This window comes from Propithecus coquereli, unplaced genomic scaffold (genome assembly GCF_000956105.1).
Source record: "Propithecus coquereli isolate 6110/MARCELLA unplaced genomic scaffold, Pcoq_1.0 Scaffold566, whole genome shotgun sequence".
NCBI classification, from domain to species: domain Eukaryota; kingdom Metazoa; phylum Chordata; class Mammalia; order Primates; family Indriidae; genus Propithecus; species Propithecus coquereli.
Window position 1 is genome coordinate 1,003,328 of NW_012151574.1, and position 17,854 is coordinate 1,021,181.

General features: G+C 52.1%; 1 protein-coding gene across 1 annotated transcript; it reads right to left on the bottom strand.

Annotated features, from left to right (window-relative positions):
* Window positions 1–345: 345 nt before the first annotated feature.
* WISP2 (WNT1 inducible signaling pathway protein 2) lies at window positions 346–12,273 on the bottom strand. Its single transcript, XM_012657915.1, has 4 exons — window positions 12,214–12,273; window positions 8,233–8,449; window positions 2,806–3,063; window positions 346–1,108 (listed from the first exon to the last, which is right to left on the bottom strand). The coding sequence occupies exons 1-4, from the start codon at window positions 12,271–12,273 to the stop codon at window positions 888–890; spliced, it is 756 nt and encodes a 251-aa protein (XP_012513369.1). The 3' UTR covers window positions 346–887.
* Between the last annotated feature and the right edge of the window lie 5,581 nt (window positions 12,274–17,854).

Sequence of the window (17,854 nt, forward strand, 5' to 3'; positions counted from 1 at the left end):
CTGTTTAAATACTGAGTGCTTTTCTAATTTCCTATGATGGAAACACAGTTTTAATTTTTAAACAAACACAGGTAGACCATAGAGGAGGATGTAAAATTTATGTGTTTCGCTTTTTTTTCTTTCTATAAACAATAAAACACGAGACTTCCAACAGCGTTTCACACCTGGGTTGGTTTATTTCGGGCTGTGTCCCCCAGTCCCTGGGAGGCAGCCTTCATGCCCATGCAAAGCGTGTAGCTCAGTGCCCGGCACATGGGAGGTGCTCAGGAAAGGTTAATTTTCCTAATACGAATTGGGTTCCATGGATCACTTGAAAGCCTGTTTTTCTGACTTTCTTCGAGACCGTGTGATTTCACCTGGCGGGGTTCACAAAGAATTCAGCCCCCTGAGTTCTGCCCCGGGTGGCAGGGTGTCCTCAGGCAGCGCAAGCCTGACACACGAGTTCACGCACAGGCTTGAATTCAGGGACCATTTTACAAAACTCCAGGAAAGGAAGCAAGAGATTCAGAATATCTGTGTGCCCCCTCTTCGCTATACCCCCAGAAAAGTGGCTGGCCCAGCCCAGCCCTGCTGCTGTGTCATTGTAAGGGAGTGGTTGTCCATCTCCTGCCCAGGGGAGGTGGCAGAGAAAGCGCGCCATGTGCATGTTTGATAAAGGCTGAGACGAGGCTGGGAATAGACCAGAAGACCCTGGAAAGCTCGCCCAGCCTGCCAGACTGTGAGTTAGGAAGCGGGACTAGGTCATGCACCCCGACTGTGTCTCCGAGTCGCTCGGGACCAGGCGGCTTGTGAATATTCTTGTCCCCCTGGCCCTGGATGGTGGACCCAAGCTCACAGAGCCGCCTGCTGGGGACGGTGGGCATGGCGTCTCTGTGCCCAGCCAGGCTCTAGAAGGTTCTGTTCAGTCTTCCACGGCCCCTGGAAGGCAGGCAGGGCCTGAGCAGGCATGGGCGGCGCTGGATCTCCAGTACGCAGAGGCTGTTCTGGTTGGACACCCGCGTGGTCACGCCCAGCCCACAGGTGGTCGAGCACGGGCCCCAGGCCGTGCTCCAGTCCGGGCAGCGGACGCCAAGGGGTGGGGCAGCGACAAGGCCAGAAAACTGGGGTCCTGGAGGAAGAACAAGGAGTCAGCACTGCGAGGTCAGGGCTTGGCAGCCAAAGCGACCGACCTGGCCACAGTGATGCACCAAGGTACTTAGCCTCTCTGGACCTGTTTCTTCTTATGTAAATTTCCTAACAGTTGCTTGTTGGGATGGAATAAAAGGATGGGTGTGAACTTGTAAGCTCCCTGTAAATATTGGTTATTGGCCAGCTAGGACAGTGCGGGTCTGGATGGCTCCCCAGCAAACATTAGGGCTTTCTCCTTCCGTAACCCCCCTGGTGCCTTTGATAATAAGTAGCATCGCCTGGGCAGGAGGGGCCCGGCCGTGTGTACTGGTGCCGGGACCCTGTGGCAAGGATGCTAAAGATGCCAAGATTCCTGGGACCATGGTCTAGCTTTTCCTCCTCCCAAGCCTCCTCCTTCTCCATTAATATTTTGATGTCCTTCCTTCCAGTCCTACGCCAGCGGTTCTCAACTAAGGGTGATTTTGCTCCCCACGGGGACGTTTGGCAACATCCAGAGACGTTTTTGGTTGTCACAATTCGAGGGGCGGTGGCTGCTGGCATCTAGTGGGTAGAGGCCAGGGGTGATGTCAAACATCCCTCCTCAAGAATTACTCGCCCCAAATGTCACTTGTGCTGAGGTTGAGAAACCCCGATTTCTCCGCACGTGTGTGCATACGCATACATACGTACACACATAGTGGAGACCACCTTGGAGATGTGGATTCTTACCCTGTTTTTTATACATAAGGTGAGCTCATTGGCGCTCTGCTATGCATTGGAATGGATAGCTCACATTCCGTCACCGGGATAAGGGCCACCACTGACGTAGTGCTACATGCCACGTGTGTTATACCCGCTTTACTCGTACTAACTCCTGTAGTTCTCACAACAGTGCTATGAGGTGGATGCCGTTATTACCCCCATTTTACTGTTCTAGAAATTGAGACACAGAGACGTTAAGCAAGTTCCTCAGAGTCACAGAGCGAGGAAGTGGCGGGGCCGGTGCAGACGCCGTGCTCCTAACCCGCCACGCCCTGCTGCCTCTCGTGTGTTCCATCAGCATTCACGGAACCAATCCTCTCTTTCTGTTGCCTTTTTTTACAGAGTCACAGTTAGGTCATAATAACTTTTAAAAAAGCAACATAGCAACAACAAATCTCTAAAACTGAAGAGTTTATAGCGGAGGTAACTGTCTTTTCTCTGTCTCTGCCCACGCCCAGGCCCATGTCCCAGAGACAACCACCTTGCCTAGGTCAGTTCTGAGTTCTTTTTTTATAAACCCAAATAATAATAAATAAATAATATATATTATCGATAGGCATCGATACACTATAAATACACTAGTATTATATATCATAATAGTCAACCTCGACCACATTGCATAATATTACATCTCTGCTATGGAATGTGAGAATTTGGTTCAAGTATCCTAATCCTCCTTTCCCCTCCCCACGCTGCCACCTCGTTTTAATTTTTCATTATTTGTGATTTTAAATTACGTATCGAAACGGCTGCTTCTTGGTTTGCCACTTTGAAAGAGACCTGGTGACTCTACTCCTGTTTCCTGCATCTTTTCTCAGCCCCCGCCCCCTCCCACTGCTGATGCGCCCGGCGTCCTGGCACCTGAGAAGAGCCCCACCCCTTCCAGCCCCCAGGCCCACGGCGGCGCCCCTGGGTGGGGGCCGGCCCTGCACTCACCCTGGGCTGGAAGGGGCTGGACCCCCAGTTCAGATTGCTGGTGGCACACCCACTCGGGGCAGCACTTTCCAGGGACCTCCACCCTCCGGGGGTAAGGGCAGTCCCAGCTGGACAGCCGCACGTCCTCGCTGCACAGTGGCACGCAGGTGGCGCCGCCGTCCTCGCAGCGGCAGAGGGTCCTGCAGTGGGGCTGGAAGGTCTCCCCGTCCTGGTACCGGCGGCCATTCACCAGGCAGCTCCCGTCGTCGTCCTCTCCCCCTGCAGAGGAGAAACCCAGCGCTGACCCCCCAGCTCCGCACGCTCGCTTGGCAGAGCTGGCCGTGCCTTTGCAGCGTCTGAGCCCTGCCCAGCGCTCCAGCCCAGCGACCTGCAACACTCCCCTCTCCACCACCAGCCTGCCCGGCATGGCATCCTGGATCCTGGCACAGGGTTTGCAGGGGACTGGCCTGGCTTGAGCCCCTGCTCTGTCCCCTCTTAGCTGTGGATCTTGGCCAAGTGATTTCACTTCTTCTTGCCCCAGTTTCCTCATCCGCAAAATGGGATATAACGGTACTTATTTCACAGAGTGATATAGATTAAATGATATATGTCATGATCCCAACATAAAGGAGACCTTGAATATGTCCTAACTACTCTGTTATCATTAGTATAATTATTATATTATTAGTAATAGTTAACTATTATATACACCCTGAGATTCATGCAACAAATTCACTGTCCACCGGCTGTGTTGTAGTCATCTTCCAGGTCAGGGCTTACCTTGCAGGCTGTGTGACTTTGGGCAAGTTACTTAACTTCTCTGAGTGGCCTGAGCAATAGCAATGATGAGAACAGTAATTTGTACCTTCGGGTTACACAGGGTGATGTGTTCATAGATAGCATCTGACACAGTGGGAGGCATGTAGTAGGTTCTCGGGGACACTCGGAATGAAGCCCTCAGGACATGGGGCTATTCCCACTTCCTATTCCCACTGGACTTGAACTCCATGAGGGCTGGGGCTGAGTGTATTAATCCTGGCATCCCTCGGGCTGGCTCAGAGCCCGGATGGGACACACAGAACCTCAGGATATGCCCTTTGAATGAATACCTGGCACAAGGCTCAGCACAGGAGAGACACTGATAAAATAGTTCTGGCTCCTTCTAATTCCAGAGGTATTTACTGTGCCCTTCCTTTATGCCAACCACTGTGCTCCTAGACAGGAATAAGAAAGTTCATGCCGCATATGACTCGTGGACTGGTGGGGAGACAGGTGTGACAGTCACCACCTCCAAGACAAGATGAAACAAGAGCCCTGGAGGGGCGTGAGAGCTGCTTGGGAAGCGCAGACAAAGGAACAAGGTGTGTGTTTGCGGGGAGGGGGATGTTCCTGGGGACCTGGGTGGCAATTGGGCTGCTCTGGGGAAAGGACTCATTGGCAAGCAGGTTCTCCCAGATCTTCCGAGAAAAACCTCAAATATGTACACACCATGTACACACAGGGGTTTGGAACCGCACATACTTGGGTTCAAACCCTAGCTCCCGCTGGCCAGCTGTGGGGCCTGGGGCAAGTTACTTCACCTCTCTGAGGCTCAGTACCCTGCTCCCAGGGTTGCTGGAGGGTTACATGAGCTGGTGTACTCAAAGCATTCTGCCCCAGCCTGGCCCAGAGCAGATGCTCAGCAGATGGGAGTGGGTTATGCTCATTCTTCGGGGAGGACAGGACTGGAGTCAGCTCTCTCCCCTCGCTCTCTCCAGACCACAGCTCTTGGGCTCCAAATCTCCGACCTTTTTGGCCTGGATCATGTGGCTGCTGGTTTTCTAGAAACCGCAGGGGCAGCTGCATCCTAATCCCCACCCCTGGCCTGGCCAAGCCCAGGTCTCCCAGCCTGACTCTGGTGCCACAGCCCTGGGCCCTCCTGGTCGCTGAGCTGACCTGGTAAACAGAGGGATTGTTTAGGAAAATCGGCCGGAGGGGTGATAATTTTAGCAATCTTTCCTGGTACCTCCCCTGGGGTCTGCAGCTCAGAGCTGGTTGGGGTCGGAGGTGGCAGCAATGATCCCTGGGCAGCCACTCTCCCTGCCAGGGTGTGTATGGTCCCAAATACCAGGAGGCACCTCCAGACTTACTGCTCTTGTTCTTTCCTTGCCACACATGCGGCTGCCCAAACCCTGCTCCTCCCTTCAGTCCTCTGCGATGTTCCTGTCTCCATCAACCTCCCCAAATACCGCCTTCCTCTGGGTTCCCACAGCCTGTCCCAGGCACAGAGCACCTTGTCATCTGGTGATTTCTGCATCTTTCTTGCCCTCTTGGCGTCCTTTGCAGGGGCAGGAACAACAGTATTATTATTAGTTTTACCTTCAGCCACTTGCAAACTGTGTGACCTTGGGCAGATGACTTAACCTCTCTGAGCCCAGTTTCCTTATCTGCAAAATAGGGATAATAATAGGACCTAACTCAACGTGAAGGATAAAATGAAATCATGTACATCAAAGACTTGCTCACGGTACATGCTCAGTAAATGGTTCCTGGTACTGCTAGCCCCACTAGAACTATGGTTCTTATTTATTCAACAAATATTTACTGCGTGCCTCTGATGGCCCAGGCACTGCTGTAGGTGCTTGTGATATAGCAGTGAATAGAACAGGCAAAACACCTGCCTTCGTTGGCGCTTTCACCTTAGTGGAAATAAACATAATAAACAAGTAGGTTTATTATGTCAGCTGGTGATGAGTGCTAGAAAAATAAAGCAAGGTTAAGGAGTAGGGGAGGGGTTTGCGGTTTTTAAATATGGTGATCAGGGAAGGCCTCGCTCAGAAGGTGACATTTGAGTCAAGAGTAAAGATGAGGGAACTCGCCCTGCAGGTATCTGTGGGCAAAGAATGCTGGTGGGGGAAGAGCCAGTGCAAAGGCCCTGTGGCTGGAGTGTGCCAGGTGTGTTTGAGGAATGATGAGGAGGTCGGTGTGGCTGGAGCAGAGAAAGGGAGGGAGAACAAACAGGAGCAGGATCCTGTGGTGCCTTGTAGGCCACTGTGGGGACTTTGGCTTTTACTCCGAGGAGGTGGGAAGCCACTGGAGGGTTCAGGGCAGAGGAGGATGTACTCTGAGCCCTCTGCCTGCTGTGTTGTGAATAGACTAGGGGCGAGGGCAGAGGAAGGATACGATTGCGGGGCTGCTGCAAAGTCCAGGCAAAGGACGACAGGGCTCAGACCAGGGTGGTGGCCGTGCAGGGGCTGAGCGGTGTCGGATTCTGGAAACACCGTGGCGAGTTTGCAGGCGAAGAGTACGTGGGGGGTGAGAAGAAGAAACACATCGAGAATGACCCCAAGGTGTTGGGCCGGAGCCGTGGGAAGGACGGAGACGCTCTCGACTGGCTGGGGGAGCTGCGAGTTCGAGGGGTGGGAGGTCAGAGCTCAGCGCCGGCCATGCCGTCGGCACGATCGTGAACCTGCAGCGCGGTGCGCGGTTGGAGTGGGCCCTCAGAGAAGGCTAGTAGAACGAGTAAGTGACAGACGTCTTCTGGCAGCATGTTCCCTGCAGAGCCCAGGACCGAGACTGAGCCTCTGTGGGGTCTTAGCTGGACTCTGACTCACCTGTGCTGTTCTCCAGCTCCAGCCCATAAGCTCGGTTCAAATCATTAAACATTCATGAGCACCCACCGTGTGGCCAGACCAGGTTGGAAGCTGCAGGGAGGACCAGGGACCAAGTAAACCCTTGGCCTGCAGGTGTTTGAAATCTGAATTAAGATGGAATAAGAAAAGCCCCTTAAAAAAGTTATGGACAACAATAGCCACTATGTAACAATCATGTGCCGAGTGTTAGGCAGTTGAGGTCATGGAGCCTAAGGTCATGGAGCCACCTCCCTTGAGTTCAAATTGCTGCTCTGCCACTAAGGCGCTGTGTGACCTTCGGCAAGTTGCTTAACCTCTCTGTGCCTCTTACTTCCATTTATAAAATAAGGGTAACATTAGTACCTACCCCATATGGTGGTTGTGAGATAAAATGAGTTGATATTCGTGATGCCCTCAGTGCTTGGCATATGGTAAGGGCTATGGAAGTGTTTAATAAATAAACTCTGGCAAGTGCTGTTTACGTGTGTCGTGGAGAATTTACATAACAGCCTTGGAAGCTAAGTGTTATTTATCTCGGTTTTTTCTTTAGGTACATTTTCATAAGCAGTCACCATGAGTTTGTATAACAAATCATCCCTTTCTCCTTCCAATATGGCCCCAATCAAATAAAGCACTTAACAAGGATTTACTATTGATAACTTTCTGTCTATGAGTTTTATTGTTGTTTTTTGAACAAGGCTTTTCCTATAGATGGAGTCATTGTCAATGATTCAGGAACCTCTCTCACTCTCTCTCTCTCTCACTCTCTCTCTCTCTCTCCCTCTCTCTCTCTCGTTCTTATTTTTGTTAAAGTGACATGCATGTAGATGAAAGAATTAAATAGTTCTACAGGCTTATTATTAAAAAAAAAAAAAAGAACAAACAAATGCTTACCTCTTTCTAGTTCTCTAACGCAATGGTTTTCAACTGGGGATTTTGCTCCCTGAGGACATTTGACAATGTCTAAAGACATACTGTCAGGACCGGGCCAGGGGGTGGGGGCGAGGGTCGTTGCTGGCATCTAGTGGGTGGGGTTCAGGATGCTGCTCAGTCTTCTATTATGCACAGGACAGCTCCCCACCCCCAACGAAGAATTATCTGGCCCCAAATGTCACTAGAGCAAGCTGCCAAACCATACCCTAAAGCGTCAGAGGATACCACAGCCTGGAAGAGTGGTGAGAAATGTAACGTGTTCAAGTTCACTGGTAAATAGGAAACCCAAGATTCAAACTGGTCTGAGGGCTCCCACTCTGGGAGGAAGATGGTATGGAATGTTCCTTTAGAGCCTGTCAGATCAGGTCCCAAGCTGTGTGACGTGAAGCATATCAGTTAATACCACTGAGCCTCAGTTTCCTCACTTGTAAAATGGGTCTGAAAGTACTTACTGTCATAGGATTATAGTGAGGATGATGTGACTTGTGTAGCATGTGCTTAGCACAGTGCCGGACACATATTATGCCCTAAATGAGGGGTTGCACTTTTATTTTCCCCAAAGTGTTATGAGGATCCTGAGAAGGGGTTGGTGGCTTCCAGTTGGAAGAATCTGGGAGGGCTTCTCAGGGGAGGTGTTTGAGCTTGGCTTTGGAAGTTGGCAATGATTTGGACAGGTGGGGAGGGGGAGGGGGTCCAGGTGGCAGGCATGATATGAGCAAAGACCAAGAGAGGGGAAGTAAGGAGCGGGCCCGGGAGAACCTTGGGTCACCAGGTTTGGCTGGAATGGATGGTGTACCTGAAGAGGGTGAAGGGAGGGAGAGAGAGGAAGGTCGCCCTTTGATTCAGGACCCCATGGCCTTGACCTCCCGCACACAACCTCCATCAGTCCCGCAAACCTGCTTACAGAAGCAAAAGTTCCCCTGGCCGCTGGGGGCCACCCCGGGCCGGCAGACCAGGCCCTTGCTGTCATCGCAGATGTGGAGGCGGTCGCAGGGCTCCCCCAGCTGCCGTGCACACACCCGGCAGCAGCCACAGCCATCCAGCACCAGGGGCACCCCCGGCGGGCATGGGGGTGGTCGCCAGGGGCAGTCACACGGTAGCGGGCATGGCTGGGCACACACCTGAAGAGACAGAGACCTCACTCAGCCATGGGCTTTTGAGGTGGACAGGGAGACCCTCACAACTGGCCACCTCCCTGCCAGGCTGGGAGGTGTGGGGTTCACACCTTGGCCTCAGAGCCACGCGGACCTGGCCCTGAACCCTGGCAGCCCCGTGGCACTCCCTAAGAGCCGGTATGGCATTGTGATCAAAAGCAAAGACTATGGACTAGAGTTCCAATTCTAACTCTGCCCTTATTAGCTGAGTGACCTTGGGGAAGTTACTTAAGCTCTCTGAGCCTCAGTTTCATCAACTATAAAATGGGAGCAGTAGTAGTATCTCCCTCAGAGCATTGTTTTGAGGAGTACGTGAACTGACGCATGCCACACCCTCAGCACATGGCCTGGCATGCAGTAGGTGCTCAATGCATTGAGCTCTGATGACCATCACACTTCATTACAGTGAAGGGCTCAGCTCCTGCCTGCTAGAAGGTGACGGAAGGGCAGAAGCAACAAAGGAAGCATGAAAACGGCAGGGTATGGCACATTTTCCAGCATGTGGTACTTATCTTGAGGACTGAGTACATCAAACAGCATCATGGATGTTTTTGGTCTTTGGAGCAATCCAAACATGTTTCCAAACCTTGGATGTGCACCAAATCCAAAGCCAGAAAACTTGGTGAAATACAAACGTCCAGACCCCCTCTGGCACTTACCAAATCAGAAGTCCCAGAGGCAGGACCCTGGAATCTGTATTTTTAACAAGCTGTTCGGGGGCTTCTGAAGCTCATCTGGGGTTCAGCACCTCTGCCCCGCTCCCCATGCCAGGTTCAGATGGGGCCACTGAGCTCCAGGGGGGGGAAGGGACTTGCCAAAGTCAGCGTGTTGGCTGCAGAGCTGGGAGCAGTCCCAAGCCCTGCTTCCCCAGTGAGGGCCCAGGGTCACCGGGTGGGGGTTCACTTTTTCCATAACGGGGAAAAGCCTGAGCCAGGGACCACCCCCAGTGGCAGGGTCAAGGTATCAGCCCAAGTGACCCACCCGCCCCTCCCACACAGGTCACGGAAACAACCAAGCCATAAATCAGGTGCCGCGGGCTCCCTGCTTGGCCATTTGGGGCTGGGGACCAAGGGGTGGGTATAATTCCCTGTAATACCGCAGGGGCCCTGTTCGTGGGAGAACAATTTTTAGTTCGGTAGAGCTCTTAGGGAACTAGAGGGTTTTAACTAGAGGAGGAGAGATATACAGTTTAGGAAGGTGAAATTAGTGACCTCATATCTCCCGTGTGTCCTCAAAGCAGGCAATGACCCCTTTGCCCTTAGCCCCCGCCCTGCCCCACCCCAATACGCCCCCCACCCCCCAAAGTCCTGCAAACCTGCTTTCAGTTGCCTGCAGCTCCCATGCTGGCCACCAGGGGCCACCCTGACCTGGCCGACCCGTCCCTGGTGGGGCTGCCTTGGGCTCCCACCTGGGGCGGCACCCGGTAGCAGCAGGTGGATGTGTGTGTCTGTGCACCTGTGTGCCTCTCACGGGGGCACCAGGTCCCATCCCTGCAGGATTTTCAGGTTCTAGAGAAGATGGCCCAGCCTCGCCCCTCAGGTGTGGTCTAGACCAGCGCAGCAACATTACTGAGGATCTTGTTAGAAACGCGGCATCTACAGCCCGCAAATCTAGAGGGTCTGAGAAGAAATAGGCTGAACTTTGGGGTTCCCTTCCAAACCAGAGGCTCGGTGCCCTGGGTTTGTGGGCCGTGGGGGACTCCGACCAGTCCTGGCTCTCAGACCCCTGTCACCTGAAAACAGGGAGGCCAGGAAATAGGCCATCTGTTGTGGCCTGGGTCCCTGCTGTGGGCCCCCTTTGCCGGGCAAGCTTGGCAGGGGCTGGACTCTGCCGGGTCCCCAGGGCCCCCAGGAGAGGCTATTAATAATATCAATGACTGTAGCTGTCAGTTATCACGTGTTATACCACGTGTGTGCCATGTGCCACGTGCTGTTGTCTAATTTAACCCTTCAGTGTGAGGTACCATCCTTATGCCCATTTTAAAGATTTGGAAACTGAAGCTCAAAGCCATGTAGTAACACAGCCAGTAAGCGGTGGAGCTAGGATTAGAATCCACGTTCATGTGAATCCAAGGGCCAAGCTCAAGTTGTCCTATCACACCCGGGTTTCCCCGGAGCTTTGCTGTGGTCACCAGGGAGAGGCTCTGTACGGAAGCTCTGGGCCTGGAGTTTTCTGGGCAAGCGCTGAGATCCAAGTTCTACCACCGACTTGCTACGTGACTTTGAACACACGGCTTAGCTGCTTGCAACGTGGTGGCGGAGCCCAGCTTCTCCTCTGCAGCGCGGAGTGGGCACCCCCTAGCTCCGAGTGGTGACTGGGGTTAAATGAGCTCCGGGCCAGCTCTTTGGTCAACGTGACTTTACTCATTTCCAGGCATCTGCTTCCTGCCCTGTCCCCAGCCCTGAGCCCAGAATCCTACAGCCTGCCCGGAAGACTTGAAATTCTCTCTCTGCGGGTTGCTGTGGCTCCCGTGCCAGCCATGACCAAGTCCCCGTGTTTCTGTGCAGGATGCTGCCTGGCTTCCTGGGACCAGGGAAGGAGGGTCCCATTGGTCTCACCCCATGGTGAGTCTAGGACAGCTTTACATTGGCCTTTCATAATCCTGGGCCCCTTCTCCCTCCCAGGACCCCACATCCCCTGCTCCAGCTACCCAAGCCACCCACCCTGGCATCACGTCCTGCCCTTCCCCTTTGAGAGAACAAACAGCAGGACTGGGTGCCAGCAGCGTTCTCGGCTTTCCCTGGCACGACTGCGTGGGGACAGCAGAGAGAAGCTCCTGCCCGTGCTCCTCAAAGGAGCGTGAAAATACAGTGAGGTCATGGCTGTGGTGGGGCCAATCCCACGGTTCCCGGAACTCAGCATTTGCTGCGGGGATGACACGGGTCAGTAGCTGTGGCTTTGGTCCAGGTTAGGGCTGGGAGGGTGCAGACTGGAGTCCCCCTCCCATATCCACACCTATGTGTATCATGGGCTCTGCCACGCCCCTTCTCTATTGCATTGATGTTTCTTTGCTGTGTGGCTTTGGGAGACTTGCTTACCCTCTCTGAGCCTCACTTGACTGAAAACTGAAGATAATTTATTTTACGGTTGTTGTGCATGTTAGGTGAGGTGGACATCCCACATGCCCTTTGATAAATGTCCCATGCATCACTGGGGGAGAAGACTATTACTGCATTGCAGTGTCCTGTCCCCCTGTAGCCAGGGTCAGTGGGTCACTCACTGCTTAAGGATCCCACGGCACTAATACCCTTGCAGAATGAACTTTCCAACGAGTGAGACACCATTCAAACATCCACACGAATCCTGGCTCAGAGTTAGGCAATGCACGTCATGGCTTAAATGCCCCCCATTTATGATGGGGATACCCGCCCCTGCTTTGTAGAGGGGTGTGGGGATTGGTAATAGTCATTAAAATCCTCTTTTGAACATTCACCACTTGCCAGGGACTGTGCTAAGCATTTTAGATGCATTATCATGAACGATCCTCACACAGGCCTCACAGACATTGTGCCCATTCAACTGAGGAAGAAGGCGAGGCTCAGAGAAGGAAAGGGACTTGCCTGAGGTCACACAGCAGGGCTGGCCAGAGGCAGCTCCCTGGCACCAGGGAGGGAAGCCTGGTTTGGGCACGGTGACCACACTGTGCCCAGAGTGGGGCCCTGGAGGAATTCTGCCAGGGGGTCCCTGGCTATGATTTTACACCCCTGCCCCTCCAGCCCGGGCCCCCTTACCTTTGAGAGGAGGCAGAGGAGAGAGAAGGCCAGGAGGTGGGTCTGTGATGTGCCTCTCATGTCACTGTGTTCCCTGCAGAGCCAGCTTTGAGCCTGGGAGGCAGGACCTGTGGGTCTTTATGTTCCGGCGGCTGTGAGGTCACTCCCAGGCACACACACGCACACACACATGCACACACACACACTCACACACTGGCCTTTCCATTCCTTGCTCCTCTCCCCATCCTCCTGGTCCTGGTGATGAGCCCGTTTACCTGCAGGTGAGACTGTGGAGGCCACCAAGGGGGTGCCTGCCAGTGTGTGAAAGCCTGAGCCAATGCCAGCGCCAGGAGCTGTGACAGCCTGGCAGGGGCCTCTCTAGCTCCTTCCAGCCCAAGAGGGCCTTGTCCCCAGCTGCTGCTGTAGCTGCGGCAGCCCTACCCCAGACCCCTGCCCGAGCCCAGGGGGGCTGTAGATGCCAGGAGCATTCAGCAAACACCCCCTTTGAGGATCTGACCCCAGGGCCTTCTAAGCCCCGTGGCCCGGACTCTGGGCAGCCTCAGCTCAGCCTGCGGTTTCTGGCAGGAAGATTGGCAGCCTCCCAAAGGTGGGTGTGACCCAGAGCAAAACCTCCCTGGGCGGCCTATTTGCTCTTGGCAATGAGGGGTCTCCCATGGCTTGCTCCCCAGCTCTGGAAGATGGCCCACAGTGGGTGAGCCAAGCAGGCTGGACCTACTGTGTGCAGCACTTGCTTCCCGCTGCTAGATGATCTGGTCAAACCAAATCCATTTTGATTAATTCAACCAACTCTGAGGTCTCCTCTGCAGGCGCAGGGGACACAGCACTGACCCAAGGACAGGGACAAGAGGGGGACAACAGGTGGGGAGACAGGCGGAACTCCTGGGAATACCAAAGAGGGTCCCTTGTTCAGACCAAAGGTGAGGGACAGCTTTCTGAAGGAGGTGTCATTTCAGAGAGCCAAGAAAACAGAGGGTGAGAGAGGGTGGGATGTTCCAGGCAGAGGGAACAGCAAGTACAAATGCCTAGAGGTGGGACAGAGTATGATAGCTGCCTTTTCTGGGAGCCGAAGTATGACCGCAGCTTTCTGTGCGATGGGGAGTGTGATGTATGAGGACAGTAAGACGCAAATTCACACCACCAAGATTTGGGGACACCTGCAACATTCCAGCCACAGGGGGTGGGGGATGGAAAGACATGGGCTTTGCCTGTAGAACGTGGCAAAGATAATTATAGAGGTGATGCCGAGGGGTGGCTGGGGAAGGCTTGGGCCCCCATCACCCCCACCAGTATCCCAAACCTCAGAGTGATGGAGCTGGACCGTAGAAGGTTCCAGAATGGGCAGTTGGTAAGGAGCAAGACTGCAGGATTTTCAGCGTGGAGGAGACTCCCTCCTGCTGCAGCCACCAGAGAAAGCGGCAATGGAGATGGAGGTTGAAGATGAAAATGTGGGATTTGATCATTTATGGCAGGAGGAAGTGGCCAGGGTGGGGGTGGGGGGTCCAGAGATTTGAGGGGAAAAGAGAAACAGAGTGAGTTTCTGGTTTTTTTTTTAAAGTGCCGATGTTTCAATCAGAGATATGCCTAGGGTATTTTACACCCCAAATAGATCATTTTAAACACCCCCCTCCTTCCTACAGCAAAATTATTTTCAGTAATAATCACGAAATGAAACAAACATATTTCATGTATGAACTAAAATTTGCACTTACCAAGCAAAACCGTTTCCCTTCACACTTCACGCTGTTTCACTCTTTTTAAAATTTTAAACACAAAGCAAAACTCCAAGTAGTCGTGCAAGATGACAAAATTGAAATACTTATAGCGTTGTCTGTACCATCACTCTGCATTCATTGTTTAGTCGAATCTACTGCTTAAATGCAGAAATACTAACGCAGACGGCGGAGGGTCGCGTGCCCGAAGCAAGCTTGAAAGGTTCCCGACCGTTAGGAACTTGCTCTCTCCATGAACGCGTGTTCCTACGTCCAAGCGTACGGGGGCAACTGTGCTCCTCTAAGTTCTCCAAGTTAACTTCTATGTAGACTACGTTTATCAAAGGACAAGAATTAAAATGTGCTCCTTTGAAGCTTACATATGTGTTATTAAAATTCAACAGTTACCAAAACAGTTCTTTAGAACTTAGACCAATAAACGATCTTTCCAGGACAGACTATTTTATCACTGACATTACCTATATTTGCCATCACACAGTGATGATCAAAAGCAGACTGCCTTCTCATCGATTTTATTTTATCTTTATTTTTTTTTATTTCAGCATATTATGGGGGTACAGATGTTTAGGTTACGTATGTTGCCCTTGCCCCCCCATTTTATCTTTAAGTTCTCTACCTGCTACCCCCTTATCGCCTGCACCCAGGGAAAACCACCCCCACCTTCCTGTCCTTGCTGGGCTACTGGTCTTAGTCACAATAAAGTGATCGCGTATTGAGCACCCAGCAAATCTAGCCCGTGTGCTAAGTACTGTTCATAAAAAGTGTCATTTCTAATTTTCACAATCCATACCTCAATAAAAAGGTGGGGTTCAGAAAGGTTAAGTTACTTGCCTAAGGTCACACAGGTGGAAAACAGAGCCAGATTTTCAGCAGAGGTCCATATGACTCTAAAACCTAAGTTGCAGTTTTGTTGTTCTTATGTATTTTTGCTACTGCCCATAGAGCTCTCTGTGATACATATTTTTTAAATTGAGGGATAACATATACACAGAAAAGTCCTTAAAGTGAACTAGTATTAAATGTACTGCTTCATGACTCTTCACATATATGCACGTACATGTATAATCATGTATCTACATACATGTGTATATGCATGCACATACATGTATGATCATGTGTGTTCATGATTATGTATATACCCATGTAATCACCACTCAGATCAAGCTACATTTCCAGAAGGTTCCTCATGCCCCTTCCAAGACTCTGCCCCCCAGATACCTCCTATTCTGACCTCTACGGCCACTGATTAGTTTTTCCTGAGAGGATCCGTTTCAAACCCCTTCTTTGTCAGAGGCATGAAGGCAAATGTTTGGAGAGATTAGGAGTGCGGAGGCGAGGTGGAGACAGACACCCCGATCACAGCCATGCCAGTAGCAGAGGCCGTGTAGATTTTTCTTGGAACTTTCCTCTACAATAACTGAGGCTGGGAGAGCGTGGGCGGGGGAGGCCCTGGCGCCTGGCCAGATCTGGAGCCACACGGGCGGCGCAAGGGCGTTGGTGATGAGTGCGAGGGACCGAGAGACCACCTTCCACTCGCAGCTCCAAGCCACTGTGCTGACTGGTTAGCTGCGGCTCGGACCCCCAGACCTCCAAGCTGGGCACCAGAGGGATGTGAGAGTCCAGGGAGCCCGTGAGTCTTTGGGCTGGGCTGCTGCCCCCAAATAAGGCCCCGGGGTGAGCGTGGCTGCCCCTTCGCCTTACCGAAAGGAAACACAGGCTTCCAAGTCAAAAGGTGCCAGCTTCAAATCCGGCTCCCCACCGACTTACAGGCTGGGGCTGGGGCCAGGCGAGAGAGGCGCCTGGGGTGCGCAATTTAAGGAGGCTTCCATCCTCCGGCGCCGACCCGAAGAGTGAGCGCCCAGGGCACAAAAGGAGTTCATGGAAGGAACTCAATCAGTGATGGTTGACTGACTAAATGACCATTCCCTATCCCAGTGAATTAATCACGGTAGATTAGGCCATGCTGAGGCCATAAACAAACTCCCACATCTCAGTGGCTTAACCCAGTGAAGATTTACTTCTTGCTCACAAATAGTCAATGTGGGTCAGGCAGGGCTGCATCTGGGAGCTGCGTCCTGGACCTCCTCCCTACTCAATTGCGAGTCAGCATCTCCTGGTTGCTTGTTGGAAATGCGCTCTCAGGCCCCGCCCCAGAACCCGAATCTAAACTTTGATAAGGCCCCCAGGTGATTCACATGCACATTGCAGTTTGCAAATCCCTGTTCTAGAGCAGTGGCCTCCAAGGTCACCTTGGCAGGGAAAGAGAAGGATGGAGAAGTGACATCATCACTTCTGCTCATATTTCATTGGCCAGAAGTAGTCACATGGCCCCAACTTTGCTGCAAGGGAGGCCGTCCTTGCTGGGCTCCTGGATTTAATAGCAATAAAGTGATCGTGTATTGAGCACCCAGCAAGATCCAGCCCTTGTGCTGAGAACTGTTCATAAAAAGTGTCATTTCTAATCTTCTTATTAGAGAAATGCCATCTTTCTGCGTATGCCGCTGAAGAGAAATCAGAGTGAGAGACGTATAATATTCTTTGCCACAGGTACCTTGGGTTCCGGGATACAGACTTTTGCTTCACTGGACCTCAGTTTCTCCATTTGTTAAAAACTAAATAAATAAAAGGCAGCCTACATGTTCTTCCAGGCCTGGGCCAGGCCTCACGTTTTAGGATCTAAGAAATGAATCTGAAAAGTGAAACTGAGGAAACATCCCGATCAGGGCACAGCATGCGGAAGCCACGACAGGTATCTGCAGCTGAAAAGGTTTAGCTGGTTTCAGCCATCTGCGGTTTGTCAGCTCCCTGGGTGTTCTCCCGCCTTTGTGGTCACCGCACCTACATCCTGGCACTGCTGCACAGGGGGCTGGGGAGGCGGGAGGTGGAGCTCGCAGGTGTGACGTTAGGGGGACTGACCCAAGCAGGGCCGGGGTGAGGAGGGGCAGTGCTCCCATGGCCGGACATACTAGAGTGCGAGGTGACAGCTGCACCACGGGACGATCGACCGTTGGGTGCGAATCCCAACCCAGCCGCTCATTTGCTCTGTGGCTGTGTGTAAGTTCCTTCACCTCTCTGGGCCTCAGTTTCCCCTCATAGAAACTGGGATTTGTGGCAGAGCCTGATGGATGCCCGTTCCATGTTCTTCTTCCCTTCTTTCCTCAGTCACCAAACCCTGATTTTATCTGGGGCAGCGATGCGCTCGGCTTTGCAGTTAGGTGTGGCCACGGGACGAAGTTGCCGCAGTGAGATACAAGCAGAAGTGCTGTGTGCCAGTTCTGGGATGGCTCCTTGAAAGGAAGGGCTTCTCTTTTGTCCCACCACCACCACTCCCTCCTTCCTCCTGCTTCTAGTCGGTAATGCGATGCGATGGTGGAGTCTGGCAGCCATTGTGGGCCATGAGGGTACTTTGAAGACGGACTTCAAGAGCAGAGGAGATTGAAGAAGAAATAAAGAAGGGGCTCGGATCCCTGTTGACACTAGAGTTGCCATATATGCCCTGGACTCTACCTGTAGATGTCATCACATGATTAAAAACATAATATGTGTATGTGTGTATATATATGTGTACACACACACAGGTACACATAAATACACTATTTTATATATACACACTATTTTTTATATTCCTATATATGTACTTTATATATACTGTCTATATATACACACCCTCCTATTTAAGGCAACATTATTTGGAGTTTTTCTGGTTAGTCATTGCTGTTACAACGGTGTTTTGATTTTGGTTGTTGACAGTGTATCCGGCAACATTGCTGAACTCTCTTATGTGCTCAAATATTTTGTCAGTTTATTTGGTTAGTTTTTCAAGGTAGATGATCACATCACCTGCAAACAATGACAGTTTTCTCTTCCCTTCCAATAATTACGCCTCTCATTTTCTTTGCTTGTAGCTCTAG

Bases quoted from the DNA above. Each gene is read 5' to 3' on its own strand.
- WISP2 (XM_012657915.1), bottom strand. From the start codon at position 12,273: ATGAGAGGCACATCACAGACCCACCTCCTGGCCTTCTCTCTCCTCTGC. The intron at 8,450-12,213 runs GTAAGGGGGCCC...CTGTCTCTTCAG, and splicing joins TCCTCTGCCTCCTCTCAAAG to GTGTGTGCCCAGCCATGCCC. The intron at 3,064-8,232 runs GTAAGCAGGTTT...TCTCCTCTGCAG, and splicing joins CCAGGGGAACTTTTGCTTCT to GGGGAGAGGACGACGACGGG.